The sequence below is a fragment of the Coregonus clupeaformis genome, unplaced genomic scaffold, assembly GCF_020615455.1.
Source record: "Coregonus clupeaformis isolate EN_2021a unplaced genomic scaffold, ASM2061545v1 scaf2321, whole genome shotgun sequence".
Taxonomy (NCBI): Eukaryota; Metazoa; Chordata; class Actinopteri; order Salmoniformes; family Salmonidae; genus Coregonus; species Coregonus clupeaformis.
In genome coordinates this window covers 48779-71956 of record NW_025535775.1, presented here as the reverse complement: position 1 = coordinate 71956, position 23178 = coordinate 48779, and the positions used below count along the sequence as shown (strand labels likewise).

Here is a 23178-nt window from a genome sequence, read left to right as displayed (position 1 = left end):
GGCGGCGTAGTGTGTTACTGATGGTAGGCTTTGTTACTTTGGTCCCAGCTCTCTGCAGTTCATTCACTAGGTCCCCCCGTGTGGTTCTGGGATTTTTGCTCACCGTTCTTGTGATCATTTTGACCCCACGGGGTGAGATCTTGCGTGGAGCCCCAGATTGAGGGAGATTATCAGTGGTCTTGTATGTCTTCCATTTCCTAATAATTGCTCCCACAGTTGATTTCTTCAAACCAAGCTGCTTACCTATTGCAGATTCAGTCTTCCCAGCCTGGTGCAGGTCTACAATTTTGTTTCTGGTGTCCTTTGACAGCTCTTTGGTCTTGGCCATAGTGGAGTTTGGAGTGTGACTGTTTGAGGTTGTGGACAGGTGTCTTTTATACTGATAACAAGTTCAAACAGGTGCCATTAATACAGGTAACGAGTGGAGGACAGAGGAGACTCTTAAAGAAGAAGTTACAGGTCTGTGAGAGCCAGAAATCTTGCTTGTTTGTAGGTGACCAAATACTTATTTTCCACCTTAATTTGCAAATAAATTCATTAAAAATCCTACAATGTGATTTTCTGGATTTTCTTTCCTCAATTTGTCTGTCATAGTTGACGTGTACCTATGATGAAAGTTACAGGCCTCTCTCATCTTTTTAAGTGGGAGAACTTGCACAATTGGTGGCTGACTAAATACTTTTTTCCCCCACTGTATATATATATATATATATATATATATATAGGTGCTCGTCGGAGGAGGTCGTCGGGTAAGCTTGGCGTCGGGTAAGCTTGGCTTTATACATAGCTTATACATAGCTTGGGCTTTGTCGAGTAAGGCTTAAACTATGTATTTAGATTGTAGTTAGGTATTGTAGGTAGTTATCGTGGGTTGTTGTATGTAATTATTGTAGGTTAGTATTGTATTCGGCTGTGCCCGGTGTAGCACGAAGCTAGCTAGCTAACCCACCACCTGGACTAGCTGGCGAGTAGCTATTAGCAACGGTATAGTTGTTTCACGCCTGAGTGTCTGTAATTACGCCAGCTGGCTGCCTACAATAATTACATACAATAATTGCCTACCATTCAGCTGTTTTCTAACCTCATTGTCTGAACCGTTAACGTTAGGTAGCAAGTGGCTACTGTGCTTGAAATTTAGCTAGCTTGTTGCTACCTGGATAGCTACTAGTAAACAATAGCTGGAACGACCGAGCGAACAGACGCGAACTGGCTGAGTCAATTCAGTGGCTAGCTTTGCACTTGGCTAGCTAACAGTAGCTGCTAGGGGTAAGTCATAACTACATTTGTGTTTTGTTTTTTACATATTGGTAGCCCGAGTCGTTCAAGGAATTCGGGACATGGGTGACTAGTTAACGTTAGTTTGGCTCTCTCTGTGTGTTCGTGCCGTGAAAGGAGGGGTTCTTCTTTGTCTGAAAGCAATGGCTAGCTAGTTTGCTAACTATTCTAGCTAACTAACTGGCTGAATAAGTTGACGACGGACTCGCTCAAGCTGTCGGGACTAACCCACAACGTTAGACACGGACACGAACGATCTGCTTGCGTGTTGATACACTGGTGGTTTGTTGTGGCTGAGTATTGGCGCTAAACCGTGTTGTTGGAGTCCGGCATGCTAGCTGGCTGTGGCGTCTTATGACTAGGTGCCCGGACGATTTTCACGGAGTAATACTGCACCTAGTTAGCTAGCTGAAAAACTAAGTTAGTCTATTCCTAGAAAACATTGAACCGCTGTAGTTTACAACAATTATAGTTTCTGAGGTGGAAGTTGGGAGAGTTATATTTGGGAGTTGTGGTGAGGGAGGCCCCGCTCTCTCCTTTCCCAGATGTTTAGTTCATTTCATTCCGATCTCCTCTGCATTATTGTAGCCATTTGCTGCAGCCTGTCAACTATGCCTCTGCCTATCCCTGTTCTCTCCTCTCCGCACAGGCTACACAAACGCCTCACACCGCGTGGCTGCTGCCTCTCTAACCTGGTGGTCCCTGCACGCACCACCCACGTGGAGTTCCAGGTCTCAGGCAGCCTCTGGAACTGCCGTTCTGCTGCCAACAAGGCAGAGTTCATCTCAGCCTATGCTACCCTCCAGTCCCTCGACTTCTTGGCGCTGACGGAAACATGGATTACCACTGAAAACACTGCTACTCCTACTGCTCTTTCCTCGTCTGACCATGTGTTCTCGCATACCCCGAGAGCATCTGGTCAGCGGGGTGGTGGCACAGGAATCCTCATCTCTCCCAAGTGGACATTCTCAATTTTTCCCCTGACCCATCTGTCTATCTCCTCATTTGAATTCCATGCTGTCACAGTCACTAGCCCATTTAAGCTTAATATCCTTGTCATCTATCGCCCTCCAGGTTCCCTTGGAGAGTTCATCAATGAGCTTGACGCCTTGATAAGTTCCTTTCCTGAGGATGGCTCACCCCTCACAGTTCTGGGGGATTTCAACCTCCCTACGTCTACATTTGACTCATTTCTCTCTGCCTCCTTCTTTCCACTCCTCTCCTCTTTTGACCTCACCCTCTCACCACCCCCCCCTACTCACAAGGCAGGCAATACACTTGACCTCATCTTTACTAGATGCTGTTGTTCTACTAATCTCACTGCAACTCCCCTCCATGTCTCTGACCACTACTTTGTATCCTTTTCTCTCTCGCTCTCCTCCAACACTACTCACTCTGCCCCTACACAGATGGTAATGCACCGTCGCAACCTTCGCTCTCTCTCTCCCGCTACTCTCTCCTCTTCCATCCTATCATCTCTTCCCTCTGCTCAATCCTTCTCCCTCCAATCTCCTGATTCTGCCTCCTCAACCCTCCTCTCCTCCCTTTCTGCATCCTTTGACTCTCTATGTCCCCTATCCTCCCGGCCGGCTCGGTCCTTCCCTCCAGCTCCGTGGCTTGATGACTCATTGCGAGCTCACAGAACAGAGCTCCGGGCAGCTGAGCGGAAATGGAAGAAAACTAGACTCCCTGCGGACCTGGCATCTTTTCACTCCCTCCTCTCTACATTTTCTTCATCTGTTTCTGCTGCTAAGGCCACTTTCTACCACTCTAAATTCCAAGCATCTGCCTCTATCCCTAGGAAGCTCTTTGCCACATTCTCCTCCCTGCTGAATCCTCCCCCCCCCCTCTCTGTGGATGACTTCATCAACCATTTTGAAAAGAAGGTTGACGACATCCGATCCTCGTTTGATAAGTCAAATGACACTGCTGGTCCTGCTCATACTGCCCTACCCTATGCTTTGACTTCTTTCTCCCCTCTCTCTCCAGATAAAATCTTGCGATCTTGCGACTTGTGACTCCTCTCTTCTCCAGACCATCTCCGGTGACCTTCTCCCTTACCTCACCTCGCTGATCAACTCATCCTTGACCGCTGGCTATGTCCCTTCCGTCTTCAAGAGAGCGAGAGTTGCACCCCTTCTCAAAAAACCAACACTCGATCCCTCTGATGTCAACAACTACAGACCAGTATCGCTTCTTTCTTTTCTCTCCAAAACTATTGAGCGTGCCGTCTTTAGCCAACTCTCTTGCTATCTCTCTCAGAATGACCTTCTTGATCCAAACCAGTCAGGTTTCAAGACTGGTCATTCAACTGAGACTGCTCTTCTCTGTGTCACGGAGGCTCTCCGCACTGCTAAAGCTAACTCTCTCTCCTCTGCTCTTGTCCTTCTAGACCTGTCTGCTGCCTTTGATACTGTGAACCATCAGATCCTCCTCTCCACCCTCTCCGAGCTGGGCATCTCCGGCGCGGCTCACTCTTGGATTGCGTCCTACCTGACCGGTCGCTCCTACCAAGTGGCGTGGCGAGAAGCTGTCTCCGCACCACGTGCTCTCACCACTGGTGTCCCCCAGGGCTCAGTTCTAGGCCCTCTCCTATTCTCGCTATACACCAAGTCACTTGGCTCTGTCATATCCTCACATGGCCTCTCCTATCATTGCTACGCAGACGACACACAACTAATCTTCTCCTATCCCCCTTCTGATAACCAGGTGGCGAATCGCATCTCTGCATGTCTGGCAGACATATCAGTATGGATGACGGATTACCACCTCAAGCTGAACCTTGTCAAGACGGAGCTGCTCTTCCTCCCGGGGAAGGACTGCCTGTTCCATGATCCCGCCATCACGGTTGACAACTCCGTTGTGTCCTCCTCCCAGAGTGCGAAGAGCCTTGGCGTGACCCTGGACAACACGCTGTCGTTCTCCGCTAACATCAAGGCGGTGACCCGATCCTGTAGGTTCATGCTCTACAACATTCGGAGAGTACGACCCTGCCTTACACAGGAAGCGGCACAGGTCCTAATCCAGGCACTTGTCATCTCCCGTCTGGATTACTGCAACTCGCTGTTGGCTGGGCTCCCTGCCTGTGCCATTAAACCCTTACAACTCATCCAGAATGCCGCAGCCCGTCTGGTGTTCAACCTTCCCAAGTTCTCTCACGTCACCCCGCTCCTCCGCACACTCCACTGGCTTCCAGTTGAAGCTCGCATCTGCTACAAGACCATGGTGCTTGCCTACGGAGCTGTGAGGGGAACGGCACCTCCGTACCTTCAGGCTCTGATCAGTCCCTACACCCAAACGAGGGCATTGCGTTCATCCACCTCTGGCCTGCTGGCTCCCATACCTCTGCGTAAGCATAGTTCCCGCTCAGCCCAGTCAAAACTGTTCGCTGCTCTGGCACCCCAATGGTGGAACAAGCTCCCTCACAACGCCAGGACAGCGGAGTCACTCACCACCTTCCGGAGACATTTGAAACCCCACCTCTTTAAGGAATACCTGGGATAGGATAAAGTAATCCTTCTACCCCCCCCTTACCCCAACCCACCCCCCCACCCCGCCCCCCAAAAAAAAATAAAAATAAAAAATAACATTGTAAAGTGGTTATCCCTATGGCTATGAGGTGAATGCACCAATTTGTAAGTCGCTCTGGATAAGAGCGTCTGCTAAATGACGTAAATGTAAATGTAAATGTAATGTCTTTTATACAGGTAACGAGCTGAAATTAGGAGCACACTCTTAAAGGGAGTGCTCCTAATCTCAGCTTGTTACCTGTATAAAAGACACCTGTCCACAGAAGCAATCAATCAATCAGATTCCAAACTCTCCACCATGGCCAAGACCAAAGAGCTCTCCATGGATGTCATGGACAAGATTGTAGACCTACACAAGGCTGGAATGGACTACAAGACCATCGCCAAGCAGCTTGGTGAGAAGGTGACAACAGTTGATGCGATTGTTCGCAAATGGAAGAAACACAAAATAACTGTCAATCTCCCTCGGCCTGGGGCTCCATGCAAGATCTCACCTCGTGGAGTTGCAATGATCATGAGAACGGTGAGGAATCAGCCCAGAACTACACGGGAGGATACTGTCAATGATCTCAAGGCAGCTGGGACCGTAGTCACCAAGAAAACAATTGGTAACACACTACGCCGTGAAGGACTGAAATCCTGCAGCGCCCGCAAGGTCCCCCTGCTCAAGAAAGCACATATACAGGCCCGTCTGAAGTTTGCCAATGAACATCTGAATGATTCAGAGGAGAACTGGGTGAAAGTGTTGTGGTCACATGAGACCAAAATCGAGCTCTTTGGCATCAACTCAACTCGCCGTGTTTGGAGGAGGAGGAATGCTGCCTATGACCCCAAGAACACCATCCCCACCGTCAAACATGGAGGTGGAAACATTATGCTTTGGGGGCGTTTTTCTGCTAAGGGGACAGGACAACTTCACCGCATCAAATGGACGATGGACGGTGCCATGTACCGTCAAATCTTGGGTGAGAACCTCCTTCCCTCAGCCAGGGCATTGAAAATGGGTCGTGGATTGGTATTCCAGCATGACAATGACCCAAAACACACGGCCAAGGCAACAAAGGAGTGGCTCAAGAAGAAGCACATTAAGGTCCTGGAGTGGCCTAGCCAGTCTCCAGACCTTAATCCCATAGAAAATCTGTGGAGGGAGCTGAAGGTTCGAGTTGCCAAACGTCAGCCTCGAAAACCTTAATGACTTGGAGAAGATCTGCAAAGAGGAGTGGGACAAAATCCCTCCTGAGATGTGTGCAAACCTGGTGGCCAACTACAAGAAACATCTGACCTCTTTGATTGCCAACAAGGGTTTTGCCACCAAGTACTAAGTCATGTTTTGCAGAGGGGTCAAATACTTATTTTCCTCATTAAAATGCAAATCAATTTATAAGATTTTTGACATGCGTTTTTCCTGATTATTTTGTTGTTATTCTGTCTCTCACTGTTCAAATAAACCTACCATTAAAATTATAGACTGATCATGTCTTTGTCAGTGGGCAAACGTACAAAATCAGCAGGAGATCAAATACTTTTTTCCCTCACTGTATATACTGAGATCATGTGACAGATAATGTGACACTTAGATTGCACACAGGTGGACTTTATTTAACTAATTATGTGACTTCTGAAGGGAATTGGTTGCACCAGATCTTATTTAGGGGCTTTATAGCAAAGGGGTTGAATACATACAGTGGGGAAAAAAATATTTAGTCAGCCACCAATTGTGCAAGTTCTCCCACTTAAAAAGATGAGAGAGGCCTGTAATTTTCATCATAGGTACACGTCAACTATGACAGACAAAATGAGAAAAAAAATCCAGAAAATCACATTGTAGGATTTTTAATGAATTTATTTGCAAATTATGGTGGAAAATAAGTATTTAGTCAATAACAAAAGTTTCTCAATACTTTGTTATATACCCTTTGTTGGCAATGACACAGGTCAAATGTTTTCTGTAAGTCTTCACAAGGTTTTCACACACTGTTGCTGGTATTTTGGCCCATTCCTACATGCAGATCTCCTCTAGAGCAGTGATGTTTTGGGGCTGTCGCTGGGCAACACGGACATTCAACTCCCTCCAAAGATTTTCTATGGGGTTGAGATCTGGAGACTGGCTAGGCCACTCCAGGACCTTGAAATGCTTCTTACGAAGCCACTCCTTCGTTGCCCGGGCGGTGTGTTTGGGATCATTGTCATGCTGAAAGACCCAGCCACGTTTCATCTTCAATGCCCTTGCTGATGGAAGGAGGTTTTCACTCAAAATCTCACGATACATGGCCCCATTCATTCCTTCCTTTACACGGATCAGTCGTCCTGGTCCCTTTGCAGAAAAACAGCCCCAAAGCATGATGTTTCCACCCCCATGCTTCACAGTAGGTATGGTGTTCATTGGATGCAACTCAGCATTCTTTGTCCTCCAAACACGACGAGTTGAGTTTTTACCAAGAAGTTATATTTTGGTTTCATCTGACCATATGACATTCTCCCAATCCTCTTCTGGATCATCCAAATGCACTCTAGCAAACTTCAGACGGGCCTGGACATGTACTGGCTTAAGCAGGGGGACACGTCTGGCACTGCAGGATTTGAGTCCCTGGCGGCGTAGTGTGTTACTGATGGTAGGCTTTGTTACTTTGTTCCCAGCTCTCTGCAGGTCATTCACTAGGTCCCCCCGTGTGGTTCTGGGATTTTTGCTCACCGTTCTTGTGATCATTTTGACCCCACGGGGTGAGATCTTGCGTGGAGCCCCAGATCGAGGGATATTATCAGTGGTCTTGTATGTCTTCCATTTCCTAATAATTGCTCCCACAGTTGATTTCTTCAAACCAAGCTGCTTACCTATTGCAGATTCAGTCTTCCCAGCCTGGTGCAGGTCTACAATTTTGTTTCTGGTGTCCTTTGACAGCTCTTTGGTCTTGGCCATAGTGGAGTTTGGAGTGTGACTGTTTGAGGTTGTGGACAGGTGTCTTTTATACTGATAACAAGTTCAAACAGGTGCCATTAATACAGGTAACGAGTGGAGGACAGAGGAGCCTCTTAAAGAAGAAGTTACAGGTCTGTGAGAGCCAGTAATGTTGCTTGTTTGTAGATGACCAAATACTTATTTTCCACCATCATTTGCAAATAAATTCATAAAAAATCCTACAATGTGATTTTCTCTATTTTTTTTCTCTATTTGTCTGTCATAGTTGACGTGTACCTATGATGAAAATTACAGGCCTCTCTCATCTTTTTAAGTGGGAGAACTTGCACAATTGGTGGCTGACTAAATACTTTTTTTCCCCACTGTATGCACGCACCACTTTTCCGTTATTTTTTTAAAACATTTTTTTAACACATTCTTTTTTTCATTTCACTTCACCAATTTGGACTATTTTGTGTATGTCCATTACATGAAATCCAAATAAAAATCAATTTAAATTACAGGTTGTAATGCAACAAAATAGGAAAAACGCCAATGGGGATGAATACTTTTGCAAGGCACTGTAAGTAAGTGAAAGTGAAGAAAATGGACGAAATATAGATCTCTCTCTCTCTCTCTCTTGCTCCTCCTTCATTTTTGAAGAAATTAATTTGTTAAAAACTGTTCAACTATCGTCTTTCTCTTTGAGTCAACTACTCACCACATTTTATGCACTGCAGCGCTAGCTAGCTGTAGCTTATGCTTTCAGTACTAGATTAATTCTCTGATCCTTTGATTGGATGGACAACATGTCAGTTCATGCTGCAAGAGCTCTGATAGGTAGGGGGATGTCCTCCAGAAGTTGTCATAATTACTGTGTAAGTCTATGGAAGGGGGTGAGAACCACGAGCCTCCTAGGTTTTGTATTGAAGTCAATGTACCCAGAGGAGGACGGAAGCTAGCTGTCCTCCGGCTACACCATGGCCCTACCTTACAGAGTGCTGTTGATCTACTGTAGACCTTCATTGCAAAACAGTGTGTTTTAATCAATTATTTGGTGACGTGAATAAATGTTGTATAGTTTCATCTAAAAATGATAACGTTTTTTAATGTTTCACTATTTAAAAAAAATGAAATTCACTGAGGAGGATGGTCCTCCCCTTCCTCCTCTGATGAGCCTAAACTTGATGATGATGAGGTCCTCTGTAGCTCAGTTGGTAGAGCATGGTGCTTGCAACGCCAGGATAGCGGGTTCGATTCCCTGGACCACCCATACGTAAAATGTATGCACGCATGACTGTAAGTTGCTTTGGATAAAAGTGTCTGCTTAATGGAATACATTATGATGATGATTGAACATTAATGCAAATGTGGATGGGCACTGGTTGGTGGAATAATAACAGCATGTATGGCTTTCAGTCTTAATTGAAACATTGATGAGATGTCAGTAAGACAGCATATTGTATACACATCTGTTACAATGAGAGCGAGAGAGAATCAGAGACTGTCTGTCTTTCTGGAGGCAGTGAGGTGAGAGTGAGAGCAAAAGAGAGAGAAACACAGAGAAGAATGCAAGAAAATAATGAATAAGAGGGAGAGAGGGACAGAATCAAAATGAGAAGACTCGGGAGCATGGAGAGAGCCTGATCAATGACAGAGATCAGATGGTCAGACGGTCTCTGCCTCCCCCACCCAAATCTCAGCATAAGTCCCTGCTGCTATAGTAACAGCTATTGGGGATCCCAAATAATGAATGTGTGTTGTAGTATCCAAAATAAGGAGGAAGAGGGAGTCAGAGTCAGAATGTGAGTGGTTCGGTCTGTAGTCAAAGGTGGTTCAAGAGGGATGATGAGGTCCCTGAATTTCTCTCCAGCTATTTTCTGATCTCCAACAGAGAGAGAAAATAAACAAGGAGAGGCAGAGAGAGCGAGAGCGAGAGAGAGAGACAGAGAATTGGTGTGAGAATCAAAGAAAGAGAAACAGGAAGAGAAGGCCACAGAGAGAGGATGCAAGGGGAGGTGAGTTTTTGGGGACCTGCAAAAATAGAGGGAGAAAGGGAGTGAGGGTGGGAACGAGGGGAGTGACGGAAAATAAAACCCCTACTCTCCAGCTCTGCGATCCCCTCTAGCCTGGGTAAATAAAAATGGAGAGAGAGAAAGAGAAAGTGTAAAAGAGAAAGAGAGAATGAGGAAAAAGAGAGGGTGAGAACGAGAGCATACAGCTCCCTTTACTCCTCTCCAGCTCTGTGATCCTCTGGCCTGGGTAAATAAGGATGGAGACCGAGGGAGAGTCAGTGAGAACATATCCTTTACTTCTCTCCAGCTATGTGATCCTCTGGCCTGGGTAAATAAGGATGGAGACCGAGGGAGAGTCAGTGAGAACATATAATTTACTTCTCTCCAGCTCTGTGATCCTCTGGCCTGGGTAAATAAGGATGGAGACTGAGAAAGAGTGAGGATTAGAAATAGAAAGGGAGGGTCAGTGAGAACATATCCCTTACTTCTCTCCAGCTCAGTGATCCTCTCAAGCAGCGAGGTGAGGGTGCTCTCGGTGCGCTGACGGTGGGCAGCCGTCTCGTTGTACAGCTGGCTCTTCTCTTCCTCCAGCTCGGCCACCTTCCTCAGCAGCTGGCCCTCCAGGGCCCCCAAACGGTGCTTCAGCAGCTCCCGCAGCTCTGCCGGTAGGGGCCCCACTGCATTCCCACCCACACCTGCTGCTGCTGCCGCTGACGTGTTGGCACGCAACTGCTGCTGCTGCGATGGAGGGAGGAGAGAGAGAGTTAATCCCTTATACGGACGTTCTGTTGTTCAGTCACAGTTTGTGTTCTGCTGTGTTCAGAGTGGAGGTAGGATCAAGGAACTGGGACGATATATATGCTGAGGATGTCCTTTCGGGGACCCCTTGGGGCAATAATTAAGTGCAGCACCCCAAACATACAAACAAACACACACAAGCACACTTTTGAAAATCATTCATTTGAATTAGTCCTGCTTATTTATGAGGGGTCTAACCCCAGAGGATGTCATTTGCCTTGTGCATAAGATTTTGAGAGTGATAAAAAAACAGATGGAATATCCTATATAACTGATTTTTTTGTCATGCATTAACCATAAATGTGGAGAGAGAGTGAGAGAGAGAGAGAGAGAGAGAGAGAGAGAGAGAGAGAGAGAGAGAGAGAGAAGGAAATGAGAGATAAATAGAGAGAGAGAGAGAGAGAGAGAGAGAGAGAGAGAGAGAGAGAGAGAGAGAGAGAGAGAGAGAGAGAGAGAGAGAGAGAGAGAGAGAGAGAGAAAGAGAGAGAGAAGGAAATAGAGAGATAAATAGAGAGAGAGAGAGAGAGAGAGAGAGAGAGAGAGAGAGAGAGAGAGAGATGGAGTTCCTATTGAACTTGAATGTAATTGTTTTATCAGTTTTATTCCACACTGTGCTATGTGTTATATCTACGACAAAAAGGATTGGTGCTTATAGATAAAGGTTACATCAGCCGCAAACGGATTGCACAGTTACAATAACATGCATGACCTCAATATTATCAGAGAGGTATGGGCTGTGTCTCAAATAGCACCATATTCCTAGTAGTACACTACAAAGGTAATAGGGTGCCATTTTGGATACAACCAGAGATATGATCATCATGAAGCCACGTGAGACCAGCACACTCAGTCACTGGCACAAGAAAAACATATATCTGTGTGATTATGATTATTCCAGGGGCTGCCACTCCCACATGACTTTGATTGTGAAACCAATAGAATAGATTAATGAGACTAATCACCTTAACTAACCAAGCTGTGGGCATCATAGAATTATAATTTGATTCTATAGTTGGCATACCCACAAAAGGCTGTTTTTTCATCTTCTATTTGCTGCGTAGATAGGACTGCATCCATGATACAGGGGATACAGAGCCAGTGGAAATGTTTGTATGATTTGTGGCATAAATTGCACAAGCAGTTGGAAAAATGACAAGACTGCATGTGGTGTTGCATGGAAATATGAATATGAATTGTTGAAAATACACATCTCTGCTCGACTTCTCCACGGATGGTGCCTGACACTGTTGACACCAATTTGTGTGTTGCTGATTGTCTATTCATATCAGCTGCTTTGATTTATCAATGATAAGCAGCATGCTTCTGACATGTTACAGTACATTACCCTTTGATCTTAAGGAAGAGTAAATGGTGGTCTTATCGTGTAGGCTACATTCAATATCAGACATGTCTGATGTGGTGGGTGCTACACATTTGTGGTGAAAGGGTAAAAGAGGTGAATAACCTCCATACACAATGTAAGAGCTATATGAAAAGCATGATCATTATAATTGACTGTAGCTATAACCACAAACATCCATATTCATATAGGGGTGATTAACCTCCATACAAAATGCTACAGTGTATAATAACAAACAAAAAACATTTGACATGAATGATATCATATTCCTAGTATCTCCCGAGTGGTGCAGTGGTCTAAGGCACTGCATCGCAGTGCTAGCTGTGCCACTAGAGATCCTGGTTCGAATCCAGGCTCTGTCGTAGCCGGCCGCGCCCGGGAGACCCATGGGGCGGCGCACAATTGGCCCAGCGTCGTCTAGGGTAGGGGAGGAATGGCCGGCAGGGGATGTAGCTCAGTTCGTAGAGCATGGCGTTTGTAACGCCAGGGTTGTGGGTTCAATTCCCACGGGGGGTATGAAAAATAATAATAATTAATGTATGCACTAACTGTAAGTCGCTCTGGATAAGAGCGTCTGCTAAATGACTAAAATGTATATAATTTACTGTAGCCACTATAGCATCCTTATCTCACCTCCAGATTCTCCAGCCGACCCTTGAGCCCTTGCATGGTCTTTCCCAGCTGGTCTATAGTTTCCGTGGGGTCCCTGGGAAGGTCTCCCATGGTGTTCTTACTGTAGTCCTTCCGCCTGGAGCTCTGGCCCCTGGACCTGCCCGCAGTGTCCTCCGCGGCCGCCTCGCAGCGGGCCAGTTTGGAGTTCAGCTCCTTGATAGTGCCCTGCTGGCTCACGATAGTCTCCTTCTGCTGGAGGATGGTCTCCCGGAGTTGGAGGATGGTGTTCCGTAGCTCGTCCTCTACGGGGCTGGTGCTCTGCACCCGGTTACCATTGGGGTCGAACGAGCAGCTGGGGTCGGACCCCGCTGGGATGGCGGAGCAGAAGAAGCGGCTACCTGTCGCATCCTGAGCGCGCACCGTGCGTCCACTCACTAGGTATAAAAGTCCAGCTGAAAGCCAGCATGCTGGCTATGAGCACAGATTCCTTGTATATTTGGAAAACCTCCTCACGAAATTAATATTCTCCGTTGAATCAAATCGAAATTAAATAGCCTAGGCTAAACTCTCTTGTCTTCAACACCAAAACTCACAAAAACATAAATCAGATGGTAGACATTGTTCTGGACTTCGGAACTGACACGAGAGCATTTAATAAAGTCAACAGAACTTCAAAACCATTGAAATTAACTGTCTGAGAGCTGCAATCAAATACTACCATAAACCATTCAACAACCTAATGATAAATGCCCTAGTCGCAAATGTCATAGAGCAATCCGTTTTCCCTCTCCAAACCTAAATAAAGTAATAGCAAGGCAATTTTAATTTTACCCGAAAAAAATTATAGTTACTATCCAAGTAAAAGGTGTTGAATTGATTCTGTTTACGGTAGGTTTCTCTCCACACAGTCCACCGTGCTGAAAAGACAGCGACCTAGCTTCAACAGATTAATATGGAGCGCGCGCGCGGGCTCTCGCTCATCATCATCTGTTCAGGCTCGCTGAGATTCAGACTACGTCATTATCGGATCCCAGCACAAATGATTCATGCTTAGCCTTTTGAGTTCTGTTCGATCTGTTTGTATAAAGAATGCGCGGAGTTTCAGAAGTGAACACCATCCCATGCATGCCAAAGTGTCTTTGGATGTGGTCTCTAATATCGTGAGTGCAATGTGAGAGCCTTTATCTAGCCTAGAGTAGTCAACAGTGAGTTTGGTTTGAAAATTAAATTAGGTTTCTTGTCAGTCCATAGCCTCTTACAGCCCACATATGTATTTTCTAACGATGTACTAATGCAGTGAATATGAATGTTTAATAGAATTGAGGTTCAGTACTCGGGGAGAGTTCCTTCCCCCACTTGAATGGCGTGGTCAGACAGTGAGTAGGCTATAGGTTGTAGTGATGAGTCCAGGAGGGCTAGCTACAGTACCAGTCAAAAGTTTGGACACACCTACTCATTCAAGGGTTTTTTCTTTACTTTTACTATTTTCTACATTGTAGAATAATAGTGAAGACATCAAAACTATGAAATAACACATGGAATCATGTAGTAACCAAAAAAGTGTTAAACAAATCAAAATATAAGTAGCCACCCTTTGCACACTCTTGGCATTCTCTCAACCAGCTTCACCTGGAATGCTTTTCCTACAGTCTTGAAGGAGTTCACACATATGCTGAGCACTTTCTGGCTGCTTTTCCTTCACTGTGGTCCGACTCATCCCTAACCATCTCAATTGGGTTGAGGTCAGGGGATTGTGAAGGCCAGGTCATCTGATGCGGCACTTAATCACTCTCCTTCTTGGTCAAATAGCCCTTACACAGCCTGGATGTGTGTTAGGTCATTGTCCTGTTGAAAAACAAATGATAGTCCCACTAATCCCAAACCAGATGGGATGGCGTATCGCTGCAGAATGCTGTGGTAGCCATGCTGGTTAAGTGTGCCTTGAATTCTAAATAAATCACAGACAGTGTCACCAGCAAAGCACCCCCCACACCATAACACCTCCCTCCTCCATGCTTTACGGTGGGAACTACACATGCAGTGATCATCCGTTCACCCACACCGCGTCTCACAAAGCCACGGCGGTTGGAACCAAAAATCTCCAATTTGGACTCCAGACCAAAGGACAAATTTCCACCGGTCTAATGTCCATTGCTCGTGTTTCTTGGCCCAAGCAAGTCTCTTCTTCTTATTGGTGTCCTTTAGTAGTGGTTTCTTTGCAGCAATTCGACCATGCATGCCTGATTCACACAGTCTCCTCTGAACAGTTGATGTTGAGATGTGTCTGTTACTTGAACTCTGTGAAGCATTTATTTGGACTGCAATTTCTGAGGCTGGTAACTCTAATGAACTTATCCTCTGCTGCAGAGGTAACTCTGTGATGGTCCTCATGAGAGCCAGTTTCATCATAGTGCTTGATGGTTTTTGCGACTGCACTTGAAGAAACTTTCAAAGTTCTTGAAATGTTCCGTATTGACTGACCTTCATGTCTTAAAGTAATGATGGACGGTTGTTTCTCTTTTCTTATTTGAGCTGTTCTTGCCATAATATGGACTTGGTCTTTTACCAAATAGGGCTATCTTCTGTGTACCCCCCCCACCTTGTCACAACACAACTGATTTGCTCAAACGCATTAAGAAGGAATGAGATTCCAGAAATTAACTTTTAAGAAGGCACACCTGTTAATTGAAATGCATTCCAGGTGACTATCTCATGAAGCTGGTTGAGAGAATGCCAAGATTATGCAAAGCTGTCATCAAGGCAAAGGGTGGCTATTTGAAGAATCTCAAATATAAAATATATTTTGATTTGTTTAACACTTTTTTGGTTACTACACGATTCAATATGTGTTATTCATAGTTTTGATGTTTTCACTATAATTCTACAATGTAAAAAATAGTAAAAATAAAGAAAACCCTTGAATGAGTAGGTGTGTCCAAACTTTTGACTGGTAGTGTATATGTAGACCTACGTGTCAAATGTCACAATTTTTCTGCTGGAGTATGCAGTCAGAAGTTACATGTGCCAGCATAGCCGCTAGAAGTAGGGGTGCTGAGGGTGCTACAGCAAATTTGAAAGAAAACATTGATAAATCCCCTAACTACTTCCCGCAGCTATGCTTGCCAGTCTGTGAGCAATTTAACTAGAGGATGTACTGACCCTGTATAGTTTGAGTGTACATTTGAGTAAAAGAAAAGTCAAACTTGTAGTTTGAGTCAGTAAAGTTTGTGCCCTCTGTTTTGGTTGTAGTCAACCTCTAACCTACAGGTAACTATCAAAATAATGGAAACACTTGATTAAATTAAGGCTACAAAGCAGATTGAAAGCAGGTTCTTCCACACAGGTGTGGTACCTGAGTTAATTAAGCAATTAACATCCCATCATGCTTAGGGTCATGTATAAAAATGTTGGGCAGGCCATTATTTTGGCTACCATGGCTATGCTCCCATAGGATGACAATGCTCCCATCCACAGGGCACGAGTGGTCACTGAATGGTTCGATGAGCATGAAAACTATGTAAACCATATGCCATGGCCGTCTCAGTCTCCAGATCTCAACCCAATAGAACACCTATGGGAGATTCTGGAGCGGTGCCAGAGACAGCGTTTTCCACCACCATCAACAAAACACCAAATTATGGAACTTCTCATGGAAGAATGGTGTCACATCCCTCAAATAGAGTTCTAGACACTTGTAGAATCTATGCCAAGGTGCATTGAATCTGTTCTGACTCATGTTGGTGTTTCCTTTATTTTGGCAGTGACCTGTATGTCATGACAACCACAAAGAAGTTGGCTAAAGGAAAAACATACCAGGCAACCAGGTTTAGCTCTGTAGCTCTGTAGCTCTGACCCAAGCTGTCTCCATAGAGGATACTATACACACCCTCAGCTTCCTGGCACAGGGCAGGCCTAGGGCCATGTAGGGCCGTGTTCTAGGCTGACTGCACTCTGCTAGATCCCACAGCTAACCCCATCATATGATATAGCAAACGGATGCCCGACTGCGCAGTTGATGACGAGGCACACAACCATTGGTTGGTGCAATGAAATGTCTGCAATGTAGTCGGCCTGGAACGTGACCTACTGTATGTCTCAATACTATGAAGTAGTCTCCTTTCCTTGTCTACTTTCCTCATCTCCTTTCCTTCATTATCACTGACAGGCAAAATAATATGTCAAGGACTCAAGGTAAAAAAATGGACATTCCTGGGGCTGATATATTTCAAATGATCAAGACACAGCCCAAGGCTGAACATGATTGGCGAGCTCACGAGCAGAGAAGAGTAAAAGGGAGAACTCTGACAGGCTACATTGTCTTACGTCAGATAGTGCAACGATTCCACCTGCACTGATCTGTCTCGTATCTCGCAAAGACTAATGGGATTGATCAAAAGTAGTTGGGCTACTTATGTCACCTATTACCTAGGTGACATCGCCTAATAAACCCCATTTCATCCTCCAAACCGGCTGAGTTAATCTAAGCTAAAGCAGTTCATTTGTCAATAATGTTGACGTTGTTTTGGTGAGGAAGTCTTAGTCACACCATTTTACATCTAGCTAAGGTGTTTTGTGTATGACATTATACAATATGCACGAAAGCTAGCTTAAATTTGTCCAACATTAGCTTGCTAGCTGAGCCAGTCACACTTCATATTAAATGAAAGGGATGCTGCTAACCGGCTACCTAGTGCTGCACACAAAATGCTGAATGCTTCCACCAATCAGTTGAGGTATGAGCTTCGCGTAGGAGTGACGCCATCTGACGTTAGACAATGGATAGGCTACACTGACAGGCTCAGCAGGGGACTGGCTGTCACCGTGACTCTGTGAAAACCTTATCCAGATGAGGTAAAGAACACTATCTGCTCTCTCTTTTCCTCTTTATCTCTCTCTTTCTCTCTCCCTCTTCCTTCTCTCTGCAGTCTTTTTCTCTCTCTCCCTCAACCTGCTCTCCCTCTTCTCCCTGTCTCCCTGTCTCTCTCTCTCTCTCTCTCTCTCTCTCTCTCTCTCTCTCTCTCTCTCTCTCTCTCTCTCTCTCTCTCTCTCTCTCTCTCTCTCTCTCTCTCTCCTCCCCTCTCTCTCTCTCTCTCTCTCTCTCTCTCTCTCTCTCTCTCTCTCTCTTTCTCTCTCTCTCTCCCTCGCTCTTCCCCTCTCTCCTTCACTCTCTGTCTTTCTTTGAATGGAAGTGGAGAGGATATTCAGCACCTCTTGGAGGACATTCTGAGAATGGACCACAGAGACAGAGATGGGATGACAACGTCAACTTTAACGTCTCTCTGATTGAAGTAGCTCCTTGATATTAAGTGGTGGGGGTAAAACCTATTTCCCAGAAAGCTTCACATTAATTCATAATGTAATCCCATATTGGGTGTTGTTTCTCTCTTTGATATAAATAGTTAATAGTATTTTGTTTTGTAATGCCCTATGGACTTCACATGAACTTTGATAATTCAATAATGCATATTTTGCCTACGTCATTGCCTGAAGTAAGTTTGTTTCAAAACTATTCTGATAAAATGTACTTCACTTTTTTTGTGGCTCAAATGACCAACAGGTAGGATTCAACTCTGTTCTGAGGTCATACTCACACCAGATGACAGAGTCTGCTACGAAGTGTCCAATCAGCAAAGAGCCTTGCACATTTCCTGTGTTGGAACAATCACCCCCTACTACTTCCTGTTGCTCACTACCTGTTGGTCAATGGTCATGACAGCGAACTAGTGGCAGTAGCAGCTCTGTGACTGTCTCTGGTCCAGCTGAGCTGTCATCGACAGGTAGTGACACGTCCCTCTCAAACAAATGCACGCCCACACACCTGCCTGAAAGCACTGGGCTGGCAAGCACACACCTGCCTGAAAGCACTGGGCTGGCAAGCACACACCTGCCTGAAAGCACTGGGCTGGCAAGCACACACCTGCCTGAAAGCACTGGGCTGGCAAGCACACACATGAATGCAGGGAAGCACACGCACAAATGGATACAAACATACACACACACCTTTATAAAAGTCTTTACAACTTTGATTATACATGAATAAATAATCTATCTTCGATGTCAAGCTTTCACTTTCTCAGAAACAACAACAGGATTAATGTGAAAACAACACGACGGAACACACACACACCTCCCTCACACACTGCCCAGAAGTGGGAAATTAACCGAATACAGATTAAAGCGGAAGTTGCTCTTTTACATAAACTACAGAGGGGACCTGATGACACAAACACGCTGGGTTTGGTAATTACTTGAGCACGTGTGCATCAATCATGTTTTTTTTTATACTGCCATCACATTGGGTGTACTGTAGTTAGTAGGACAGCTGTACTGAGAGAGAGTCAGATTGATTTTTCAAAAGGCTGCAGTGGTCTTTGATGTTGAATATGGCATCGAACCGAGGCAGCAGCAGCGATACCGTTACCGCTACCTTTCCGAATGGAAAAAGAACACCGTATCCTTGTTTACTGAGAAAACTGGAGAAGTATCAAGGTGCCGTGTGTATACAGCGTTCACCTTCAAAGATCAGTCTGTACATTGCATGCTTTCAGAGTTCAGAACGGAAACACCATGTGCACAATTAACCATTTATTAGAAAATATTGCAATAATCTTCAGGGTAGCTTACTGCCAGAGCCAAGCATCATATGATCAAATAACTACAGGCAGTGAGCATGATATGCTATACCACATCCTCTGAAGGAAGAAACACAGAACCCAGACAGGTGGGGGCTGTGGTGGTGGTGGTGGGATATCAGAAAACAGCAAGTAAAGCGAGTAACAGCTAGTTACAGCAGCAACGGCAATGGCAGCAAGAGACACCAGCATGTGAAGAACTGGTCAACTTTAATACACCGCATGTACTGTAAGTAGCATGTAAGAGTGTGAATCCAATTGGTGCAATATCCGCTGATGAAATCAGCTGACGCCACCACACTTGGGTTTCCCTTCTGAACTGGCTCTTTTATTGAGAGGGAAAAGTTCCCATGCCGGTGCCCCAGAGTGACACAATGGGAACTGCTTTTTGTGAGCCTTGTTAGGTGCATGAATAACAGTGGGCTATGTTATCTGGCCATTAGTTACCCCAACTGAACCTACTGTATATATTTGATCTGTATTGGTGTACTTTATTTCTACTTTATCTGTTGACGAGGTCGCTAGGTGTTGGGTTTAGGTTGCATTTTATAATATAGTGTGTGTGTGTTTGTGTGTGTGTGTGTGTGTGTTCATGCTTGCTTGATCATACATAAAGCACAATCCATTTGCTTTGCCTTCCATTTGGCCTCTAGTCTTTGGTTGCACTGAAATCAATCAGAGCTCAATAAAACTACAGAATATACATTAAGTGGAATGGTGAGGAAATCCATGAATGTCTGTTATCGATTTGTAGAGATGTTTATCATATGGCAGGTTAGTCACCCAGACCAAACCTTTTTCATGTCCTATATCTGTATTTTCTTCCATTGGGGAAATATAATGTAAGATAAGTAGACATTGTATTTTCTGCATATTGCAAGATAAGAAGACATTGTATTTTCTGCATATTGCAAGATAATAAGACATTGTATTTTCTGCATATTGCAAGATAAGAATACATTGTATTTTCTGCATATTGCAAGATAAGAAGACATTGTATTTTCTGCATATTGCAAGATAAAAATACATTGTATTTTCTGCATATTGCAAGATAAGAAGACATTGTATTTTCTGTATATTGCAAGATAAAAATACATTGTATTTTCTGCATATTGTAAGATCAGTAGACATTGTATTGTCTGTAAGCTAGTCACCCAGCTGAACCATGTGCTACTCTTCTCTATCAAGATGCAGCACACTGAGTATCCAGCGTCCACTTTATTTTCCATTATGGGGCAACAGTAGCATAGAGGTTAGAGAGGAGGTACGGAAACTGCACTGCTGCTGACCCTGTGCATCTCAGTGTGTGTGTGTGTGTGTGTTTGTTGGGAAAGGCAGAACACACATTTCCGTTCCACCCAATGGACAATAAAGTTGTTTTTTGATTTGTTGCAATATGAAGCTCTTGATGAGTTGGTAATTGCAAACAAACAGTATATTCCACAGCTTGTGATTACATAATACCATGCTGCTCCTGAGTGGTATGGATAATGGCAGCCCACACACCACCCGGCCGGCCATCAGGCCCTGGCATGGCCTCAGAGGTGTGTTTGTGTGTGTGTGTGCATGTGCGCGTGTGCATGCGTGTTCAAGTTTTATTAGTTGTATGTACAGGATACACATGGTATACATCGTCCAATGAAATGCTTACTTGCAGGTTCCCTCTCGACAATGCAATAATAACACATAATAAACAACAATAAGACACAATAAAATATACGAATACGAACATAAAGTAAATGGCTCAGTAGAACAGAATAAACATGCCAGTTTATTAGGTACACCCATCGGGTACCGGGTCGGACCCCCCTTTGCCTCCAGAACAGCCTGAATTCTTCGGGGCATGGAAACATTGCTCAATTGGTATCAAGGGACCTAACGTGTGCCAGGAAAACATTCCCCACACCATTACACCACCGCCACCGCCACCAGCCTGTATTAGTTCCTGCCAAGGCAGCAGCTACACTTCCTGGGGTCCAGAAACATTAAGGCAGTTATATACAATACAAAATATTACATGACATTACATTTCATAACACTTTTCACAACACATTTAGTGTGTGCCCTCAGGCCACTACTCTACTACCACATATCTACAATATAAAATGAATGTGTTAGTATGTGTATGCGTGTGTCTGTGCCTGTGTGTGTGTCTCTTCACAATATATATCTGATTCTACTGCTTGCATCAGTTACCTGATGTGGAATAGAGTTCCATATAGTGATGGCTTTATTTAGTACTGTGCGCCTCCCATAGTCTGTTCTGGACTTGGGGATTGTGAAGAGACCTCTGGTGGCATGTCTTGTGGGGTATGCATGTGTGTCCGAGCTGTGTGCTAGTAGTTTAAACAGACAGCTCGGTGCATTCAACATGTCAACACTTCTTACAAAAACTAGTAGTGATGAAGTCAATCTCTCCTCTACTTTGAGCCATGAGAGATTGATATGCATATTATTAATGTTAGCTCTCCGTGTACATTTAAGCCAGTTGAAATTTTCCTAAGTCCCTCTTTGTGGCACCTGACCACACGACTGGACAGTAGTCCAGGTGTGACAAAACTAGGGCCTGTAGGACCTGCCTTGTTGATAGTGTTGTTAATAAGGCAGAGTAGCGCTTTATTATGGACAGACCTCCTCATCTTAGCTAATGTTGCATCAACATGCTTTGACCATGACAGTTTACAATCCAGGGTTACTCCAAGTAGTTTAGTCACCTCAACTTGCTCAATTTCCACATTATTCATTACAATATTTAGTTGACATTTAGGGTTTAGTGAATGACTTGTCCCAAATACAATGCTTTTAGTTTTTGAATTATTTAGGACTAACTTATTTCTTGCCACCCATTCTGAAACTGACTGCAGCTCTTTGTTAAGTGTTGCAGTGATTTCACTTGCTGTAGTAGCTGACGTGTATAGTGTTGAGTCATCCGCATACATAGACACTTTACTCAAAGCCAGTGGCAGGTCATTAGTAAAGATTGAAAAAAGTAAGGGGCCTAGACAGCTGCCCTGGGGAATGCCTGATTCTACTTGGATTATGCTTCCATTAAAGAACACCCTCTGTGTACTGTTAGACACGTAACTCTTTATCCACAATGTAGCAGGGGGTGTAAAGCCATAACACATATGTTTTTCCAGCAGCAAACTATGATCGATAATCTCAAAAACCGCACTGAAGTCTAACAAAACAGCTCCCACAATCATTTTATCATCAATTTCTCTCAGCCAATCATCAGTCATTTGTGTAAGTGTCGTGCATGTTGAATGTTATTCCCTATAAGCGTGCTGAAAGTCTGTTGTCACTTTACGGAATTCAAAATGACAATGCTTGTGTTTCATAATTTGGTCAGTTATACTTGGATGTGTAGGGTCGGCGTTTGTTGCTGGCATGTCATGCTTAAGTTTGCTAATCTTGCCAATGAAAACATAATTAAAGTAGTTGGCAATATCACTGGGTTTTGTGATGAATGAGCCATCTGATTCAATGAATGATGCAGCTGAGTTTGCCTTTTTGCCCAAAATTTCATTTAAGGTGCTCCAAAGCTTTTTACTATTTTTACATTTTTAGTCATTTAGCAGACGCTCTTATCCAGTTAGTGAGTGCATACATCATTTTTTATACTGGCCCCCTGTGGGAATCGAACCCACAACCCTGGCATTGCAAACGCCATGCTCTACCAACTGAGCTACATCCCTGCCAGCCATTCCCTCCCCTACCCTGGACGACGCTGGGCCAATTGTGCGCCGCCTGGGTCTCCCGGTCGCGGCCGACTACGACAGAGCCTGGATTCGAACCAGGATCTCTAGTGGACCAGCCTTAGACCACTGCACCACTCGGGAGACTATCATTCTTTATATCATTTATCTTTGTTTCATAGTATATTTTCTTCTTTTTATTCAGTTTAGTCACATTATTTCTCAATATGTAGTATGTTTGCCAATCGTTTGTGCAGCCAGACTTATTTGCCATTCCTTTTGCCTCATCCCTCTCAACCATAACATTTTTCAATCCATGGGGATTTAACCGTTTTTACTGTCATTTCCTTAATGGGTGCATG

General features: G+C 44.5%; 1 protein-coding gene across 1 annotated transcript in view; it reads right to left on the bottom strand.

The window, feature by feature from the left end:
• Positions 1 to 23178, bottom strand: part of LOC121566174 (neuronal pentraxin-2-like) — a gene marked incomplete at its 3' end in the record, with an annotated part of 70927 nt that overhangs the window by 7872 nt on the left and 39877 nt on the right. Inside the window, exons 3-4 of the mRNA XM_045219370.1 lie at positions 12508 to 12938; positions 10202 to 10454 (exon numbers count right to left, since the gene is read on the bottom strand). Coding sequence (XP_045075305.1) covers positions 10202 to 10454; positions 12508 to 12938 — 684 coding nt within the window. The remainder of the gene's footprint in view (positions 1 to 10201; positions 10455 to 12507; positions 12939 to 23178) is intronic.